The following is a 20,408-nucleotide window of genomic DNA, read 5'->3' on the forward strand; positions in this document are numbered from 1 at the left end:
GCTAAAGGGTAAGAAGTCTGTTATATTTGCGTTATCACGTACGTTGACATGGTTTCATTAGATGAAATGTCAAATATACAGTATAGTGGGCATGTGTGGCTGGATGTCCCCTAGATGCAGTGTGGGGCAATATATTATTTCTTGTAATATATTATTTGTATATTTATATATATAGATGTCTATGCTAACTGGCACCTTTTGTTAAAACCTTTATCGTTAAATATTTTATGTGGGTATGAGTGAAAATAAAGACAAATTGTGGCTTTTCTCCCAAAATTGTCTAAAAATGTTGGGCTTTTTTGTAGAGGTACGTAATCATCCGCATAAAGGTAATACGAACAGATCTGACTGTCCTGTTCGGGACGACTAAAGTTTAATTTTGTCCCATGGTAAATTGGGCAAAAGAGGCAAGAAAAAGCATTCTTTATAACTCTGTTTTGTACTGGGCAATTTAATTTTTGTGAAGCTTACTTTTTCTTGCTAAGCTAGCCATCTCATTTAAGAGATGGTTAGCTTAGCACAAAGTATCCAATACACCAGTCATTGTAAAAATCAGTCTGAAAGTCCTCATCTCTCGGCAAGGCAAAATGTAAATCTGGCTTGCCAAGCTCCTGGCTCAGCTAATTTTGGATCTGTATGCTAAGCTAAGCTAACTTGCTCATGGCTCGATAACTGGAATTGACTCTCTGGCGTCTTTCCCAAAGTGTCGAGGCGTCCCTTCATTTGACAAACATGCCCGTGCAAAAAAAGGAGCAGCACATAAAACCAGGGACGTTAACAATTTTTAACTTCCTATAAACTGATGATTAAATCTGATTAAACAGATGCAACAGTTGTCTGATCTGTTAGCATATTTTACATTTCGATGGTTCACAAAGTAGCCACAGTTGCTTTTCCTTGTCCGAAATACCGGAAACTAAAGTCTAGGAGGCGTGATCTGTGCAGCCGCGGGTGTTCTAGCGGTGATAAATTAGCCTTACATGCTGCGTACACACAAACATACACGCGCTCACAAACGTTGCAGACGGTTGCATAAACACAGCATCACAGATCGAACAGTTCACATGTTGCACTCACTCTCACCTGACCCACTCAGATCTTTGGCTCTCTCCTCACACTCCTACACTGTTTTTCCCATCTTCAGATTTCTTCCCCTCCTGTCTGTTTTTCTCGTCTCCCCTCAGCAAGGGAAGCGGCTGCATCGCGGCGGTCTGATTGGTTTTGCGTCGTGGGTGGGTTGTTTTTTTTGTGTCATTGCGCGAAAGACATGGGAGCGGCGGGGTTGGTCAGTTGGTCGGAGCGAAGAATCCAAGATGTAGAGATCAGTGCTTGCGGTTGCCACCTCATGCTTTTTTCGGGGGAGGCGCCAACTTGATGATCTCATCTTCAGAGGGCTGGCGGATGATGTCTTTTTGGGGAAGGGAGGGTAAAGACAGAAATGTTATACTTGAAGACACGAAAAGGCAAGAAGAGTAAGATCAAATCTGTCGGAAGCACTTCCTGAGGAGAGAGGATCTAAGGATCAGGGTTACGAGCCATTTGTCCCCACAGAGACTAGACTGAAGTACGAATCATGACAATAACTCTTCATTGCTTCTTTAATTAGACTTTTGCTGTTTGTTTGTCTGGCCTCAAGTTCAATTTAGGCTAAATTTCCCCTGAGAATCGAACGGCGGTGAGTTAAACCTGAGGCCTGAAGCAAAAACATCAAGATGAGAGCAACAAATCAACATGCTTCCTTTTCAAATTTGGCCTTGTGAGCGAGAGCTGAAGAGCGCACGAGCCGGCCTTACGCCGTACCTTTGTATTTCTTGGCTGACGGGATGCGGGTGAGTTTGGTGTCGATCTCGTCGTCCTCAGAGATCTTCAGCACGGTGGTTCGGTACTCCACCACCCTCGTCAGTAGGTCGGGTCGCCGCGAGATCTCAAAGATGTGCTCGATGTACGACAGGTTATCTGCGCAAGACGGGTCATTAGCAGGAAGGAAAAAAGTGGCAAGGCACGGCCCTATCAAAATTTTGGGGGGATCCCAAATTTTTTTAGGGGGGGGCAATCAATTTTCCGGCTGACATGGCTGATTTGTATTTATTTATTTAACTTTTATTCATGCAGGAAAAATATTTGAGAACTAATTTTCATTTACAAACAAGACCCAGCCAAAAAACCTTATCAGTGACTTCCTTTTGTGAGAAACCTATGTGACTTTCCACTTTATCCTGGTAGAATCCATGAGCCTTTTCGGCTACACAAACAAATTTGTTGAGATACACAATTAAAATTTAGGATTAATTGTACCCCTTATAGATCCTTGCCAGGGAGGAGTTTTTTTTGACAAGCGCTAGTTCGTATCAAGGACTCGAGCCCGTCCTTCTGCATCCTTACCGCTAAAACGTCACTAAGATCGGGTGTTTTGTGGTTATTTTCTTGTACAGTGAGGCAGGTGCATTCAGATAGCAACAAACCAACACCCTGAAAACAGGAAACACCGACTGTTCTGGTAAAGAAATAAGGGTGGATTGCTGGTTCCTCACCCTGAGCCAGCTTGTCATTCTTCTCCAGGTAGCTGAACCACTCCTTGGAGGATGTGATGTTGTTGCTCTGGTCCTCCGGGATGTCCTCCTTACAGGCTGACTTGAGCTGCTCCAAGTCTTCGTTGGTGATGTTTTCAGAGAGGTCACTGAGCAGAGAGGTGTACTCCGCCATGATCTGTGGAGACACATGGAGGGGGGGGCGTTCAAAAAAGACTCAGATTTGCGAGAGAGGCTGCTGCCTTCGCTAAATTTAGCATTCAAGCCTTTTGAGAACTTTGATTCAGATTTAGATTTGAAAAGAGAGAACAGTGGTTCGAGTACTCAGTCCTCAGGTATGCAGCGGTTTGTCTTCCTTCCAAAAAAGCTACCAACATGGAATAGACTATGGTACAAGCAAACAGAAAGCTAAAGCTATAGGGTAATAGTGTGGAGTCTAGAGTCCTTTCTACTGTAGAATAGAGTGACTTGACAAAGATATCCAGTATGGATATTTATTTGATAATAGCGATGATTTGGCTACATATACAGCAAGAGGAGGACTTTATTTTTGTTTGTGTCCCTTGTGGTTGGAGGATTTTTCAGTTCGCCTCTCCACCAGCACATGGTTTATGTTTGCTTCGCTTACGTTGTCCTGCCATTGATGCATCTGGCAAGAGGTTGCGTGTCTATGTGGCACGTTACGGTGGGGGCTGGCACCGACCGCCGTCTGCCTGGGATCCTCTCGGTTTCAGAAACACACAGGAGCACCCTGGTGAGTGACCTATATAGCAGAGCTGCACTTACCTGCAGCTGCCACTAGAGGACCTGTAATAGCCGAGCTGGTTTTTCGCTCGAATTCTGACAAAAGCCCGACTGCTCGCTCTGGACTTGTGAGTAGATTGGATTTGGAAGTTTGTGATTCCAAGAACATTCCCTCAGAGTTCCAAGACCAGCAGAGTAGCCAAATCCAACAGCTAACAGCTGCTTTCAGTGTAAAAGCACAGATGTAAGATTCATCAAATGCAGCTTGGCTGCATGTGTGTTGTGTGTGCAAACCGCAATGTTCAAAGTTGACTTTTAACTGCACTTGCTCGCCAACATTTAGCTTAAGTCTGCGCCTTTCTCCTGCTCGCCGGCATCATGTTCGTGTTCCGCTGTTTGCGTTTTGTGTCTCACAAAATTAGAGGACAAAAATTCCTTCCTTTATACTTCAGTCCTGTGCTGGGCATCAGTGGTGAGCGTATGGACGCGTCCCACGTGGTTTATTGAAGGTCAGTTTTGTTTTCCTGGTCTCTGATGGCCAGTGGTGGCATTTGATCCATCTCCACCAACTCAACCTCAGAGCGTGAGCGCAACGATGGCAAAGTGAGGCTACACTGCATGTGTTTTTACAGAGTGTGTGTGTGCCTAGAATGGCACATTAATCTCCTCTTGAACTTGCTCAATCAACACAAAACGATGTAAAAGAGTGTGTGTGTGTGTGTGTGTGTGTGTTGTTCTTGATCCAGGTCGCTCTCGCCGCTCCGTGTTTTGCACCACAATGGAGTGGTGCTGCTTTTGTGTGCATGTTTCACAGGAATGAGGGGAACAAAATCAATAGCTGGAGCAGCTACAACGTCGCGTATTTCACCCCCTCCAGGCTGCCCCCGTTTTCTAAAGCACGAAATTTACCAACTTTATGAAAATTGTTAATGCTTTAGGTGGTTTTTGGTATTTTTAGCAACAATACAGTCATGACTAGCTAAAGTCAAATATCTCTATAGCTGTAAAACTTTGATTAATAACTTTGATTAATTCCAACTTGATTGGATTCTGAAATATCTGATTTTGCAACTTTCTTGCACATCTTTCTTGATGTTAATTGGATGTTTTGGGTTTTTTTGTTTAAAAATGGCGCAATAATGACGGGATGCTAACGTGGGGTTAAGTGAAACTGGAAGCATCAGATAAACTGAGTCTGCATAAAAGGCAAAACAGACATTTTTGAGCCATTAAAACCAGTTAAAAGTGCTTTATTTTGTTAATTTTTAAAGGACCCCCCCCCCCCCCCCACACACACACACACACACAGTGTTATAGCCTGATACTGCCACCACACAGACCCACTGTGCTTCTATTCTCGTGAACACAAACATTCTTCTGTCTGCTCATTCGCGTGCGTGTGCGTGCGTGTGCATGTGCGCCTGTATGTGTGTAAGAGAAAGGCGTAGTGAGCTTCAGCTTGATTTAGCAGAGGCATTAAAAAAGGAAAACACAGCTAAACTAGAATACATTAATGACTGAGCGTTTATGGGATGTAACATGGAGAACTCTGTTTATATCCTCGCCTAGCATAACAACTCCACCTGACCAAAGGTGGAGCCTTAAAATAATCCGGAACAGCTGGCTAGTAAAAAGGCTGGACCCCCTTTTGCCTGCGGTACTGTCTTCATTCTTTGTCCCATACTTTCAACCAGGTGTTGGAAGGATTCCTCAGAGATCTCGGCCCGTGTGAGCAGGATAGCATCACGCGGTTGCTGCCGATTTGTTGGCTGCACAGCCGTGATGCAGCCTCACTTTCCTGTTCTTAGCGGACTGGAGTGGCCGCCGGCGTGGTCTCCTGCTGCTGTAGCTGAGCATTCGGAGAGGCTGTTCTCCATTCCTTGCTTGTAACCACTGGTTATTTATGTACCTTCTAACTTTCTGTGATCGAGCACCAGTCCGCCCATTGTCCCCCGACCCCTCACATCAATGCATTTAATGCCTCATTGGGTATTTCCTCTTTTTGGGACCATTCTCCATAAACCCCAGAGATGGTGGTGAGTGAAATTCCCAGTAGATCAGCAGTTTCTGAGATACTGAGAGCAGCCAGAGAACACCCAGGCCACGTTCGGAGGCACTTAAATCCACTTTCTGTCCCCGTCCAGATGCTCGGTGTGAGCTTCGATGTCTGGATGCGTTGAGTTGTAGCCAGTGAGAGCATATCCAGCTTACTTATTTTTCCAGTTGTTTTCCATTTGTCTCTCGCCGTTTGATCTGATCTGTCATGGTTTTGACACACACACACCCAATCACCCCCCCCCCCGACAGATTCTTTAGGGGGTGTTGTTCCGCATAAATGTGCCTCAGCAGGTGAGCGACAAAGGCAGTCACTCAGCAGTCAATCAATATGTTCCTTTTAGTGTGTGTGTCTGTGTGTGTGTGCATGTTGGTGTGCTGAGATCTAATTAATCTCGATGTTCAGACATCAGATCTGTTATTTTATTTTCCAACACAAGTCTCGTTTTTCTTTTTTTATTTCCAGTTGCTCTGATAAACAACCTGCTGCTTCGATGTGATGGTAAGATAACACACACACTGCTGCTTTGATGTGATGGTAAGATAACACACACAAGCACAGACACACACACACACACACATCACAATGAAAAAAAAATACATTCACCCGCCATACCAACGATGGTTGCCATGGAGATCAGGCCTGGCTTTGCCTTTAGGCCCAAAGGCTGTTACCTAGCGACAGGGCAGAGACCATCACTCTCCCACCTCTTTCAAAATAAGTGTCGCGCTGGATTTCGAGCAACTAACAAACCAAATTGCAGTTTATAACAATAACATCCATGTTTACAATCGACTGCACAGTGGATCTTTTGCCTGTTTGCGCCTGATATTACACTTTTGAGGACGCAGGAACTTTCTGTAAAGGTCAGGGTGTTTTCGAGGGGTTGCTCAGTACCGGGGAGAAGAACGTCGCCATCGAAAGTTTTTGTTCAAAGCGCCGCACGACATTTCGGAACGCCTCACTCCTGCTCGTCTTTGTCTGCTTTTCCCTCTCGCCCTACACCAGAGTGTGATTCCCGCCCACTCCGCTTTACACAAATCTGTTTTCTCTTCCCAAATATTGCACCGAGCACTTCTGTCACTCTGAGGAGGTTACGTAATTACTCATTTGGGTCGTCGCGCGTCTGTCCGTGTAATAAACATGTCAGAACGAAGCGACAGTGAGCGGAAAATGAGGTTTATAACAGCAGAAACAACAGATCTGTCAAGAACGGCGTGTTGTTACTTCTGAAAGAATAAACCTGTGGTTCCCCGAGTCTGCAGAATGTCCTCTATGACCCTTGAAAAGTCCTTTTCATCATAACGATCCTTCAAACTATGAAATGGATTCATTAATGGATACTTTATGATTTAATCATATCGGAGTTGAGCAGGAATGGGGGGTCGTTATGACTTCACGGGCAAGGTTCCATTTTGCTAAGCGTGAGTTTGAGGGCGATGGAAAGGGTTAGCGAGGGTGGCATTTGCTGCTTCACACAGTACGGGGGTTTTTAACTGCTAAACATACACGTTTGACATCTGGTACATGCATTCGTGCCATTTGGAAAGGTCACGCTAAAGCTCTAAGGATGCTCCTCATCAGAAACCCCGTGGCCGTCTTGTCTTTGGCTTCGGGGAGGGCAGGAAGTTTCCACAAGAACAGGAACATCAGTCAAATACCAGCGTTTAACGACGAGGTGTTCTCTCTCCTTTAGGATAGACGGCTACGTAGTTAGCATCACATGGTAGCGGGGCGAAACCGTGAGACCCAGGTTTAAGATAGCATTAGAGTTCTATAAAATCCCGTCTCCGTGTCTGTCCATTCCCACCTCGGCGCCACCTCGCTCCCGCTCAAACCAACGAGTCTGGACAGCCCAAGTGGAGAGATTGAGCTTGCGTACGGGATTAGAGGACGGGAGGAGGAGGAGGCTCGTCTCTTCTCCTCACAGGCGGCCTCGTGTCCAATGAGGTGGCGTGCACTGCCAATGCTTATCTGTTCAAAAGCCCGGAGCGAGGGAGAGGGCGCGGGAGGGAGCGATACGGAGGAGAGAGGCAGCGCTAATCTGGGGAGACGCAGCGATGCGCCGCAGAATATAGGCCACTGGCCCATTTTTTTCCCCTCATTGACGAGAAAAGAAGATTTAGCGTGTAAAAATAGTGCTGCTGATTCAGACACCTTCATCTGTCGTTCACTGTCATGCAGTCAGTGCGTCTCCTGCTTCCTGATTAAGATCAACGCTTCACGTGTTACCGTCATCTTTTATGACGGCCACAGACTTTCGATCCTTATTTTGACAAAATCAATTGTAGCATGTAGCTTTTACGTGCATGCTTGCTTGCTCGCACCCCCCTCACGGGCCTCAGCTGAACGTGTTCATGCGTACCTGATTTTACGTGAGTGTAGGTCAATGAAAAAGAGCGAGTAAGCGCTGCTGGAGAACTTCGGACAGAAGCTACGTTTCAGATCAATGCCTGGAATTCTTGGTTGAAAAAATGGGAAAACGAAACTTTCCCTTCAGAAATTCGGCATGTTGTTAATACCAGTTAAAATTGTCCTCGGGAATTGTCCGAATGTGCGGTTATTTTGTCCAATCTGATTGAACCCACCATCACAGGTTTGGATCCTGACAAACAGAGGAAGGAGAGAGAGACTGGGAAATAAAAGATCCCTCGGGGAGGGCGTCGTGTGCCAGGGAGACCTGGCTGCAATTGATCAGCTGAGGTTTAAACTTCCTGCTGTCTCCATGGACACATTTCCTGGCCTGGGGTTTAGGGCAGCGGAAAAAACAGCAGCCAAGGGAGGGGAGGAGAGCCGGAGCAGCTGGCCGAAGAATTCAAAGCAGAGCTAAGCCCTTCAGCATTGTTCGGCACATCCCCTTTCCGCTCCTCTGCCGGGCTCTTCCCCTCAGGGCTTTACCGAGAGGTGCGTTTTAGACTCCACCGTTCCTGAACGTTGCCTCGAACAAAGAAAGTTGAAGGTTTTATCACATTAAACTTGGCTGTCCCACTAAAATGATACAATTAAAATATTACGTCTCAATCCGACCCAGGCTTATCTTCACAAGCCCTGTGCTGCCACCTTGATAACTGCTAGCATGTTAGCTTAACGAGGAATGGGGCAGGGATGATGTTGTAGATTCCTCCTGCTGATTGTAAATTCACTTCATCGTGTCTCCAAGAGAAAGATGGTTGTGATTTATAGAGACGGTGGGAACTGAAGGTAGATAGGTGGGAGTGAGTCCAGGAACGCCAGGAGCCCGCAAACGTATACAAACGCGCTCTGACAGCCGCACAGTGGACGTTCATCCCGGCAGGAGAATCCTAGTCGCTCGGTGACCCTGCGGCAAAAGCGGCTCACAGAGGCAGCCAAACGAGGCAGCGGCAGTGCGCTGTCACGCAATGGCATCCCAACCGCGGGGAAGCGCTGAGTAGGTTTTATTCCCCTAATCCATTAAAATCCCACTTCATGTGGCTGAGCTACCTTTAGCACCTGATATAGCAGCAGTCAACAGGCGTTACAACTGTTTAGGCTTCCAGGCGTCCTGCGGTTTATTAATGTTTAAAACTTTCACTTTTAATGATGCACATGATGTGCCTCAAGGCAAAAATGAGTCCTAAAAATAAGTTAGTACTACCTTTTTTTGGCAGCTAGCTCAAAATGATCTGTTTCCTGTTTTACCCAATGGGATTTCTTTGCAGAAAATAGCTTAAACATCAATATAAACCGTGATGAATGGCAGAAAAAGTAATTTAAATGATGGTGAGGGTGGCGTGGTCCACAAAGGTGTTTCCAAAGCTGCTGATCTGCAGGGAATTTTCACACCGTGCTGAGGAGTTCACAGCAGATGTCCAAAAAAAACCATCATTAGGTGGCACAACTGGTGTAAAGAAGCTAAGTCTGAGGGGTCCAAAGCCAGATCAAAGGAGGTGGCGTTTAATTTGATGCGGGGTGGAATCGGGATATTGTTGTTTCTTCAAGGTAATTTGAAGAAAATGCCTGAAACACGTCTGAAACCTTTCACGTGCTGCGACAGTTTGAAAAACCGCGGAATTGATGCTTCATTAGCGTTTCATGGAAGATAAAAATATCCGCGTGCCTCCGGGAGGAGAGAAGATGAGGATGGGGAGGGGCTGGCCGCGTGGATGCGCAGATGAGGCGAGGATACGGGCCGCCGTGCTGCGCCTTCCGTAACAATGCAACTTCCAGGCGGACTCAGACAAAAGGTGCAAATTGAGAGCTGACGTCAGCCTCTCCAGTCGCCTCGCTGTGAAGTCGGAAAATCTTCCCTTTTTGCTGTCTTGTCTCCTTCGGTAAAAACGGAGCTCCGACAAACGATTCCCTCGTTGCAACGTTATCTTTGGCTTCCACAGCGTGACCTAACCTGTAATCACCGTAGCAGAATGCAACAGCAACGAAGCTAAGATGCTCCAGAGCTGGTTCCATCTATGAAACTGTGCTTTGGCTAATTAGCGTTGACTGCCTTTCATACTCTGTCGCCAATTAGCTGATTAGAACAGTCTCACTTATTAGCAGCAGCAAAATAAGGTGATTTCATTTGGCCATTAGCTTAGCACGTCTCTTATGGAATCCCCACTTATAGACCTATACGTTATATACAGTGATACAAGAGAAGCGTTGAGAGTGTCAGCTTTGGATTGAAAGTTCTCTTCCACATGAAAGCAAGCGAGAAACCCATTTGGACTGTCGTACAGGTGACTGAGACGGACTTATTCAGCTGCAGTTGCCCCCAGAGAAGAACTGTCACATGTTTGATTTGTTGCCCAATAATCACACAAATCAGAGCGAGGCAAAGACTGAAATGTACGGGCGCCGTTGGCCGAGAAAAAAAAAAATACAAGAGCAGGGCCCAGGGCAAGAAGGGATAACGAAGATAAAGGGTGCGGAAGGTCTCACAGAGAGGCCTGACATGAGTTCTATCCAAGCGGTGGAGATCATCGCCCGTCTTTATCGCAGCATATGTCTCACTGGGATTAACATTTGAGCTGTGAAGGCGTTTGCCACGCTAACCCTGCGGCTAACCCGCGCATTTAGCATTGAGAAGAAAATGTGGCATTAATTCGCAAACACTTCTGCGTTTAGTCGGGATTCATAAGAATAAAAGAGAGAAGTGTAATTCGTAACAGCGTGTTAGTCCTTCAGACGGTTTCTTCCTCGTGACTCTGAGGCGACGTCTCGCCGGCCTCGTTTTCAGCTATCACATCCTCACACCCTACGACGCTAAGCACTCCCCTTTGCCTCTCCTCCATTCACCCCCAGCTCATTCACTCCCCCCGCTTTCATTTTGATCCTCCTCTGCAGCTCTCGGCTTTTAACAATCGGTAATAGGACAACGAGGCTTCGGGCCTTTCAGTGGTTTGTTTTAATGGCTCTCTGACACAAACAGGCGGCGCTCTGGACGTCCAGATGTGGTCACGATGACTGAAGTGGCGGTTTTATGTTCATTTATTCTGATAAAGTAAGAAGAAAAGAGTAGGGAGAGAAGACAATAGAGGACTAGGAGGACCAATTAGAGCTGTGCTTGGTCCTGTGAGTCTTATTAGGTTCAAATTAGCTTTAGGTGCCATTGGATTGGCAGAACATAAGCTAAGACGGCACCTGCCTCCCCCACCCTTCTGCCAAGAGCGTCTCTGCAGGTTGTTCACAGCTGGAGGCTCCATCTATGAGGTGTCAACCCTGCCGCGGGCTTGAATTCTGATTTCTGGACCCTCGTTCTATTTTTAGCAAGAGGCTAACAAAGAGCGCCACTAATGTCGCCGCCACAATCCCTCACTGGGCTTCAGTGCTACAGTTTTGGTTTTTAATCTGTTGGCTCCAGACGCCAACCAGGCTACAAAGAAAAAGAGCACCTTTCATGATGCCGGCGTGATGGCGCACTCGCCCGGAGAAGAACTAAAATCATAATAACACGATAATGATACGCAGGTGGCACAAACTCCTGCGTAGGCGCATCTTTTCAAGGTCGAGCATTTGACGGACACCTGTGCGAAACCCACAGTTTGGCCTTCCCAAAGCTGTTATCAGCACGTTAGCATTGTCTCCGTGCTTCCCTCCCCCGTGACTGACCTGTATTTATGGTTGTGAAACATATGTAGGAGTGTTTAGGCGCATCACTGACTTAAACAGCAGCTGCCATTTCCCCTGTTGTTTTGGAAGTATTTACTTTCTGCAACTAGCCTGTTTCCCTTTGCTATGCTAGCAGGAATGCTAGCTCTAAAACCCTTAACATGTATAGATTAGAGGCAAAAGTCTTGCATACAACTGGGTAACTGCCTAAATGGGCATGTTGTAAGCCAGAGGGAAAAAACGAGGGAGACTCGATTGTTGAAAACAAGTTGCAGTCCAAACTAGCAGAGTAGCTCAGCAGGCATTGCTCCGGATGTCGGCATTCTCCACGCTGATAATGGGGCTGTGGCTACACCGCTGTAATGCACAGTCGACCAAGGCTGGCTCGGCTCCAAACTGAGAGGCAGCGAGGAAAAGGAACAGGATGCCATAACCTCGCCTCGCACAGTGGACAAGAGCAGCAGCTGCAAACACAAACACAGAAACCAGGCCAGAGCGCCCACGCCTGCATCAGCCCACATGGATGCACGGAGCTCCGGGAGAAAACAGGCGGTTTAGAACCAAACACAGCTACAGCCTCGCGCGCGGTGGCAAAGCGGTGGCTGCGGCCGTGCAGCAGGAGGTCCAGCTGGCAGAGGAGCGAAGGAAGAAGAAGGTTTTTGTCGAAATGTCGCCTGTCCCGCCCAATTCTCACCCGTGTGGGCGAGGAAGCCCTTCAAATCTGACCATTGGACAGCGGTCGTATGGATTCCGGCCTGCTGCAGGCCAGGAAAGGAAAACGGAGAGCTAGCATGTTTTCTTGACACTGTTCCCGGCATTCTGCTTCCTCCTCCTGCAGTAACGCTCTTATCGAGCTCTTATTGTTGCTCAGCTGCACCGTCAGCGTCGTGGTTACCACGGCATGAGTGAGACGTAGTTAGGCATTTTGAACAACAGTGGCCTGATGAGTGATTCATGCTGTTATTAGCTGTAAATGGTTTGCATTTTTACACATCTGCTTACATTTATGTCATAAATGGGACGCAAAAACCAAGTAAAGCTCAAATGAGTGTCGTGCAAAATGCCATTACGAAATAATCACTGCAGTTCAGTAGCTTAATAACCCTTAATTCATATTTGCCGGATATGAACTAGCTCAGACCGAGAAGATGTGTAACAACTCCTTAGTTTCATCTCAATTTTGTCTTATGACAAGTGTAATTGATTGAGGAGCGGCGCTATGCAGAGGGAGGTATTGCTAGCGGGAGGAAGAGAAGGGTGGACTAAAGAAAGGGAGGAGGAAGGAGGGCTGGATTGAGTCATCATCGCGGCCATCGTCTGAGCCGACGGGGGAGAGCACACGCGGTTACAGGGGGGAGGTAAATGGCAGCTCCCCCTTGCCTTTCCGTCACGCCAACATGGAGCCAAATAGCCAGGGATCGCCAAGGGGGGGAATGTCCATCTATTAGATACGCGCACGCCAAAAAAGGACACCGAGGGTCCATTAGCGACGAAAGACACCCTTCAGTCCGTTTCAGACCAAAATGTTCGGATTCTCCGAGGCCGCCTTCCTTTCTCCATCAGTGGCGCGTTAAGCGTTTCGGTAGCAGCAGGAAATTGGGAGGAAATGAGGCTGAGTCGATCACCAGCACCTGGGGATGTTCAGCCATCTAATTGCCATCCTTTACCTGCCGCTCTCTATCGCCTCCTCACATTACATCTCCATTACTGACTCCTCTAATAACGGAGCCGCAGATGAATTCGGGGCTGGGGACAGAGTGCAGTCCCCATATTTCATCCGCCACCTTATTGAGCTAATATGTCACTATTAAACGAGCCTTCCCACTGGCAAAGCTGGATGATTGCGCTAAGAACCTGTTGATGGCGAAAGCTGCGGCGCGTGTTTGGCCTTCTCGTTTCATACGAGCGCTGCTAATTAGCCCCTAACGCAAAGCGTAGCTAAAGAAATAAGGAGATATTTTTAGAAATATCTGGTAACGACTCAGACAACTTTAGCTTCAGAAGGATATCACGATGTCGAAACAGCTTCCTGGCGATGATGTGGATCGCCTGTGGCCGCAAATAAGACGATGTTTTCAGAGTACGCTGCGTTTGTTTATGTCTCATCATCTCATTTGCTACCTGAGAGTGATGCTTCAAGGTTTACTCCCACTGAGTGATGGGATGTAATAAGCCTGGGCCGAGATAAAAGTTCGAGACAAATTGCTGCGCGCTGTCTCAAACCTTCGAGAGGATCACGTGTGTTTTAATGCGCGACATTAGCAGCCAACGCGACACGTTATATTAGCAGCGGTTTAATCTGCGCATCCAGGCTGCAACGCCGCGAGCAATCGGTGGGTACACAGGTCCCCAAAGGGTTACATAAACACATTTTATCAGCCGGAGTAGAACGGGAGAGAATATGTGTGTGTTCCATCTGCGTGGCTAAAAGGTTAACCTGATTCCTTAGGCTTTTTTGTTCCCAACTGCAGAATATACAGAATAAATCTACAGAAACGGGGTAATGGCATTAAGACGGCACAGATACAATATAGATTCATAGAGATAAACATGACAGTCATGGAATAGTCAACAAGAAAGCTAACATGCCTGTGTTTCACCTGTAGTTCTACAAAATGTAGTTAAATGTTAAAGGGTTGGGACATTGAAGGTGGTATAAAGGCTACAAACTGGATCACCTGGGCAACACAAAATGTCAGATTAAGGCATGAATTTCTCCATCCAAACATCCAAAACTGTAATAAATCTGTTGCGAAGCCTCCTGAAGTCTCCTCCCTCCAACCGCCACCGCTGCTCCAGTCAAATCAACTCTTATCACATCCAGTCAAAGCCAGGGCGATTCAGAGTGAAGTAGATTACCCCCCCCCCCCCCCCCCCCACCCATCCCACCCCCACCCCCAACAAATGGGGCCAGGGCAGAGCCAGCACAGGCATTTAATCCATTATTCTGAACGCCGCCCGTCGGCCCGCCAGTGCTTGTGAGACGCTGCCACAGCTGCGTCGAGGGAGGCGGAGCTCTTTTCTAACTCCCTCCATCCAAAAAAACCAAACGAAAACCTTGAAGCTGCAAGTAAAAAACAGGAAAACTATAACACACAGCTGATAAACCAGCAGACAGAAGAATACCTGGTTGCCGTTGGCGTACTGCTAGCAAAATAATCGAACATCGGCGCTGCCAAGCGGATGCAGGGGGGGATTAAATCCGTGTTGCCTTTTTATTTACCATGTGGCAGCGGCCTCGGAGAGAGAGGCTTAATCTCTGTGGCCTCAAATTAAGGGTACGATGCATCCAGGGCAATGTGGACAAGCACTAAAGACACTTTCTACGCTGCTTCAGGATATAAGGTACATATCACGATATAATCCTCCGTAAAAGCAGCTAACTAAGAAAGAAAATCCAATATCGATGAATCGGAATCAATATTTCCGTTTCCGGCAGATTGTTCCAAATAGTTTAGCCTTTCCCATTTCATTTGCGATATTTCGCTATATTGTCATCCGCTATCTTGGACCTTTTATATCGCAATCGAACGATAAGTATTGCCATATCCCGATAGATTATCTCAGTAACATTATGCTGTGTGGTTCTAAAAGTCTCCTAGTTTGTGTTAAATTGAGAGAAAAGCATGACCCTTCACCAAAATATTTATAGTCTTATACAACACGTCAAAACTCTTAGCAAAACATTCAGCTAAAAAGGACACATATGTAACTTGTGCTTATACTTGTTTGCACTAAAAACACCCCAGATGTTTTAGCACATGCAGCTGGAGCTTACCTATGCTAGCTGCATCTAACTTTAGTTAGAATCTAGCCTCCGTCACCACAAAATAGCAACTTCTGATGCCGCAGTGATGAAGCCACACACGTACAATTGTAACTCTGATGTGTGATTACATTTACTTTATCACGTTGTATTTTGCTAACGTTAATAAATGGGACTTTGCTTCACTCGTCAAATTAGAGTTAATGCTAATGCAGAAGCTATCAGACACAACGCAGGTTTGACTTCCGCTTCAGTCAGGCAGTGACTGGACGACTGGTTGCTAAGATTTAAGTCTGTGGCGGTCGCGTTTGTCGTGTTTAAGTCTGTGGCGAGGAAGGGGGTGAAACATCCGTGTGTCTGGTTTCGTCTGGGCAAAGTTTTCGCACGTTTGCAGAAGCGGCTGCATCCTTAGGTTTCACTTTGACTAATTACGACCTCTTGATGGTGTGAACAGCTTGCTGACGAGAGAAGTGACGGAAAACAAAAACGAGCATGTTTGTTTTCAGTTTTTCACCACTTTAACAGGCATCTTTACCGAAATAAAATAAAACAAAATGAATCGACGCCTTCAAATGCTCATCCACAAACATTCAGCAGTGCCGTCGTTGTGTGTGTGTATGTGTGTGTTTTCCACGACACAGAGAGGAAGGGAACTAAAGGGAGGAAGCACATTTCTGCTGCGCTGTCCACTTTTGTCTGTTTGTCCATTTGAGGAGACGGTCAATACGTATGAGAAGGGCCGTCTCACGTAAAGCTGAGTCACCCTCACCAGCTCAATGATGTTAACCTCAAAACTACCCTCAATTTCTTCTCCAAACCGCATTTTAGTCCCTCTGGGAATATCAGAACACCCCTGAACCCTCATAAACCTGCCGCGGCCCTTTGCAAAGCACACAGGGGATGGAGGGAAATCGATCTTTTCTGTTGTACTGGGAATTTGGAGGGGGTGATGTGAATGGAATGTAGCCTCACAGGAAGTGGACGGACAGTTGTCAGGCTGTGCACGTGTTACAAGTACAAGAAGTACTCTCATTAATGTACAGCAAGAGGGTTTTTTGTCGGGTTGAAACACCCCCTCGGATACAGACGGTAAATTCAGAGTTCTGCTTATCCAGATGTGCGCTAGTGCACCATGCTAATCATGTGAAAAGGCAGGGGCTAAGACATGCAGGGTCAGGTAGGCTAACATTGCATGTTTGGCATCAAAAAGTCAAATGTGAATGATTGTGGCTTGCAGACAATCAGGCGGCACCAGTAAAGCAACGTGGACGGGCCAGAGTTTGGTTAAACCTGGAGTGCTGGAGCTCTGTTCCCCCTCAACAATCCATCCTGAGAAACTTCAACCACCCCTGGATCAACACGGTGGTGAGTAGATCATTTCATTTTGATGGAAATAACCCTTTTATGGCAAAATAGAATCACAATGGGAACATTTTTAGCGCGAGCCTAGTTGAACTATTAACCAATTTTTGACAATCACAAAGTGTGTAATCACGCGCACACACACACACACACACACACACACACACACACACACACACACACACACACACACACAGAAAAGGGAGGGGTTGCAGGCCAGATTCATTCATAAAAGACCCACCCTTTTCCTATCCATGCACACTATTGCAGGTGGTTGCCAGGGGTCACGACTGCCTCTTTCCTCTCATTGAATTACATGTCCATTCACACACTTTAATGTAATTTGGAGCAAAAGAACTACAACATTCAAAAGTTTATAGATGCAGTTGTAGAAACGTCGGAGAATGAAACAGGCTCTTACTGACCAGTGATTCTGGAGAAGTTTAAAATAAAGTGTCTGTATGCTATTTACCAAAGTGACGCTAAGAGCAATTAGCATCAGCGCGGATGCATTAAAATCCATGATGAAAATTGGAAATTTACGAAATCGTCATATTAACTGAGTCATGGTTTTTCCACAATTCTTCCTGAATTTCATTTACTTTCGTCACGACGTTTATAACACCGGGAAATTCCCAAATAGTTGAGTTTCACCCCCCCAAAACCCCCCAAAAAATGAGTTTTACGAAGAACTTTCTTCCGTGTTCTGCGTCCAAAACCACAAACCGATCGGAAATGTGGTTTTCCAAGCTGACATTGAAGTATCCACTCGCCCGGTCGTGTAACGGTATGAATGAAGGAGGATGACTATTCTCAACTCCTTCTCATTCACTATTTTAAAAATGATAAATTAGCACACGCAGGCGTAAAACAGAACAATAGCCCTAAATGAGAAAACAATATAGGCGAAAAGGGGCTGAAGCGGAACGTACTTACCGCGAAGAGCAGCAACAATGAGTCAGCTACAGACGCGGGAGTTGAGATAATCTCCTGTGGATGTCACGGGAAAGCAGCTCTGTGCGAGTTTAATGTCAGTCGGAAAAGGCAAGACGGGGGGATGTGCTGCGGAATTCGGTTTCAAAAGGAGGACACTCCGCCGGGCTCGGCTCGTCGGTGCGGCTCCGCTGGTCGGTAGCACTCTGCTCCCGTGTGCGTGGGTGATGCTGCCGTGGAGGGGGCGCGGTGAACTGACAGAGTTCGCGATGGTCGTGACTCCGCTCGATGTCCGTCTGTCTGCTGCTCTGTCACCGGCTGCTGGAGCCCGGATACGCCTTCCTCCTCCTCCTCCTCCTCCTCCTCCTCCTCCCCCCCCCCCCCCCCCCCCCCCCCCCCCCCTCTCTCTCTCTCTCTCTCTCTCTCTTTCTCTCTCTCTCTCCCCCCCTCTCCCCCCGCCATCACGGTCAACACGTTGTCTGATTCGTCCAGAGATCGTCTATGGAAGACACTCGTTCACTCTGTGGAAGTAAACCGGACCTTTTGAATGGTCGATAATGTCGTACAAACTTTATTTAGAAGAGACAAATCAACAAAACGCAGCGAGTCGAACGTAAAATACCCCGGTTCCTTCCAGGGTATGAGGAAAGGAAATAACAGGGTCGGGGAAAACAACAAAACATTACGCGTTCATTTGGGCTGTTCGCATCGTCGTTTGTTAATGTTCGCAAAAAATAAAATAAAACTCTCTCGGATGTAATTTATCACTGTGATGGGGTAAATGTGACTTTGTTTTTGGAATAGTTCACTTTCATTTATAGGTGGGAAACAATTTCACAGATGCTCAGAAACGATCGTACAATGATTTTTAGGTCCTGAACGAGAAAAACCCTCCGTGTTGGAAAAAAAAGTATTAAAAAACAAACAAAAAACAAAAATCTCATCTTATTTTGAGATTTAAATAAAGGATGAGTGGCTTTCTCTTCACCTAATTATTCTGACTTTAGAAACATCAATCGAGTGAGAGCTCTAACTTTCCTTCCTGCCCTCTGATTCTGCATTTTCTTACGCGCACACACACACACACACACACACACACACACACACACACACACACACACACACACACACAACCTTGTACTTCTGTCTTTGTGAGGACTTTCATAGCTCCTTACCATCACCCTAACCATGCCAAATAACCCCCCTAACCCTGACCCTAACTGAAACCCAATTCAAACCTCGCTGTTAAAACCTGTTTTAACCAAAATGTCCTCAATTCCCGAAATTGTCCTCGCTTTGCTAGAAGAATGTGGATTTTGCTAGTCAGTATGTGGCAAGCACAAGAATACACACACACACACACACACACACACACACATCGTGACACACATTTTTCAAAACTGATGTCACCACCGCCATCCGGTCTGCACACCCCTCCTCCTGTGCCTTTCTCTCCATCCCATCAGCAGCCAAAGCACCCCCCCCCCCCCCAACCTCAGCTCTTTTCTTTTACAAGTGACAGCAGCCAACTGCCTCGGCCGTGGGAAGAGGTGGTTTAAGTTGGGGTGTAAAGCTGTGTGGGCTGGGTCTGGCCTGCTGAATAACCACCGTGAACTCACTCATCTGTCAAGTTTTATTTTTATCGATTTCTTGGCACTCGAGTCTCGTCCACTTGACAAAGAAAGCCTTCCTGCCTGCAGCTACGCATGCAAGATCGCCGGCTTCCACTGGTTTCAGGAGTCTCGTGTTTAAGCTAATGTGCGTAACGTCCCCGCATTTGTTCATGGTTTGTTAATGGCCGCCTCTCAGAACGCGGAGCGAAACATTCCGTTCGTTTTGGAACATCTCATGACCTTAGCGTTTGCAAAAACAAGAATCATGACTTTGTGGCCTCACGGCAAGAGGAGCCTGATCCTCGAGCATCCAACCATAAATGAGACTTTTGTCGGGATGTCCGTGACCCAGCGGCGGGAATAAAGTCTCCTTTCTCCTTTCAAACATGCAGGAGAATAAACACGAGCCATTATGAAATGCACACAGATTGTCTGGAAATAACCTCTGTTGACGCTTCTTATTTACCCATTTAGTAAACTTCAGTGTTTAATCAATAAAAAAACAAAACAAATTGAGACCTTAGATTCCCTGAGGTCACTGGGGGTGTGATACATGATTGGATCGGGCCTTTTTTCTCATTGATATAAGTGAAACTCTTGTTAAAGTAGATTTATGTACAAACGTAGCTAAATAAAAGGTAGTAGCTGTTTACAAACTCTTATATAAACCAAGTCCGTACTTTCAAAAAGGGGCTGCTTTTCTGTCACAAGTTCTGGCACAAATGAAAGCGACAGCAGTAAGCCGAAAAACATTTCCCTAGCTTGTGCTTCATGTGTCGGATAATCAGATAGCTCCCAGGAGGTGATGGATGAGTCAGCTGATGATCTTGTAAATCCAGCGTGAAGACTGGAAATAGCTTAAGTTAGCTTCCAACGTGTACTAGCTGAAGTTTGCGTTCTTTTTTTAAGGCTGCGAAAAACACCTGCAGTAAACCTGCAGTAAAAAGTAGATAAATCTGTGTGTGTGTGTGTGTGTGTGTGTGCATGTGTGCGTGTGTGCGCGTGCGTGTGTGTTTGTGTGTTTTCCCCAGAGATTATTCTTTTTTTTTTTCTTTTTTTTAAAGGGAAGTTCTTGTTTCCCATCATAAGACCGGATAGTTTGAGGAGAATAAAGAACCGCAGAAAGGAAGTTGTCCTTTAAATAAGATTTGGGGAGGTCGGTACAGGAAAATAAAGAAATAAGAGAAGCAAAGGATGGCGAGAGAAAACAGAAGTATGGAGGGAAGGGAGAGAGATCAGAGAAAGGCTGTTTTGTTGTTCAGTTTCATTGTGAGTGTTGAAATGGGTGAGTCAGTGGACAAAAACAATAAAATCCAGTCACTTCACCCATTATTGCCGTT

The 20,408-nt window shown here is 46.3% G+C and overlaps 1 protein-coding gene across 1 annotated transcript; it reads right to left on the minus strand.

The window, feature by feature from the left end:
- Nucleotides 1-1,197: 1,197 nt before the first annotated feature.
- On the minus strand, nt 1,198-17,799 carry pea15 (proliferation and apoptosis adaptor protein 15). Its single transcript, XM_003977834.3, has 4 exons — nt 17,459-17,799; nt 2,532-2,706; nt 1,801-1,956; nt 1,198-1,408 (listed from the first exon to the last, which is right to left on the minus strand). The coding sequence occupies exons 2-4, from the start codon at nt 2,701-2,703 to the stop codon at nt 1,344-1,346; spliced, it is 393 nt and encodes a 130-aa protein (XP_003977883.1). The 5' UTR covers nt 2,704-2,706; nt 17,459-17,799; the 3' UTR covers nt 1,198-1,343.
- Between the last annotated feature and the right edge of the window lie 2,609 nt (nt 17,800-20,408).

This window comes from Takifugu rubripes, chromosome 8 (assembly GCF_901000725.2).
Source record: "Takifugu rubripes chromosome 8, fTakRub1.2, whole genome shotgun sequence".
NCBI classification, from domain to species: domain Eukaryota; kingdom Metazoa; phylum Chordata; class Actinopteri; order Tetraodontiformes; family Tetraodontidae; genus Takifugu; species Takifugu rubripes.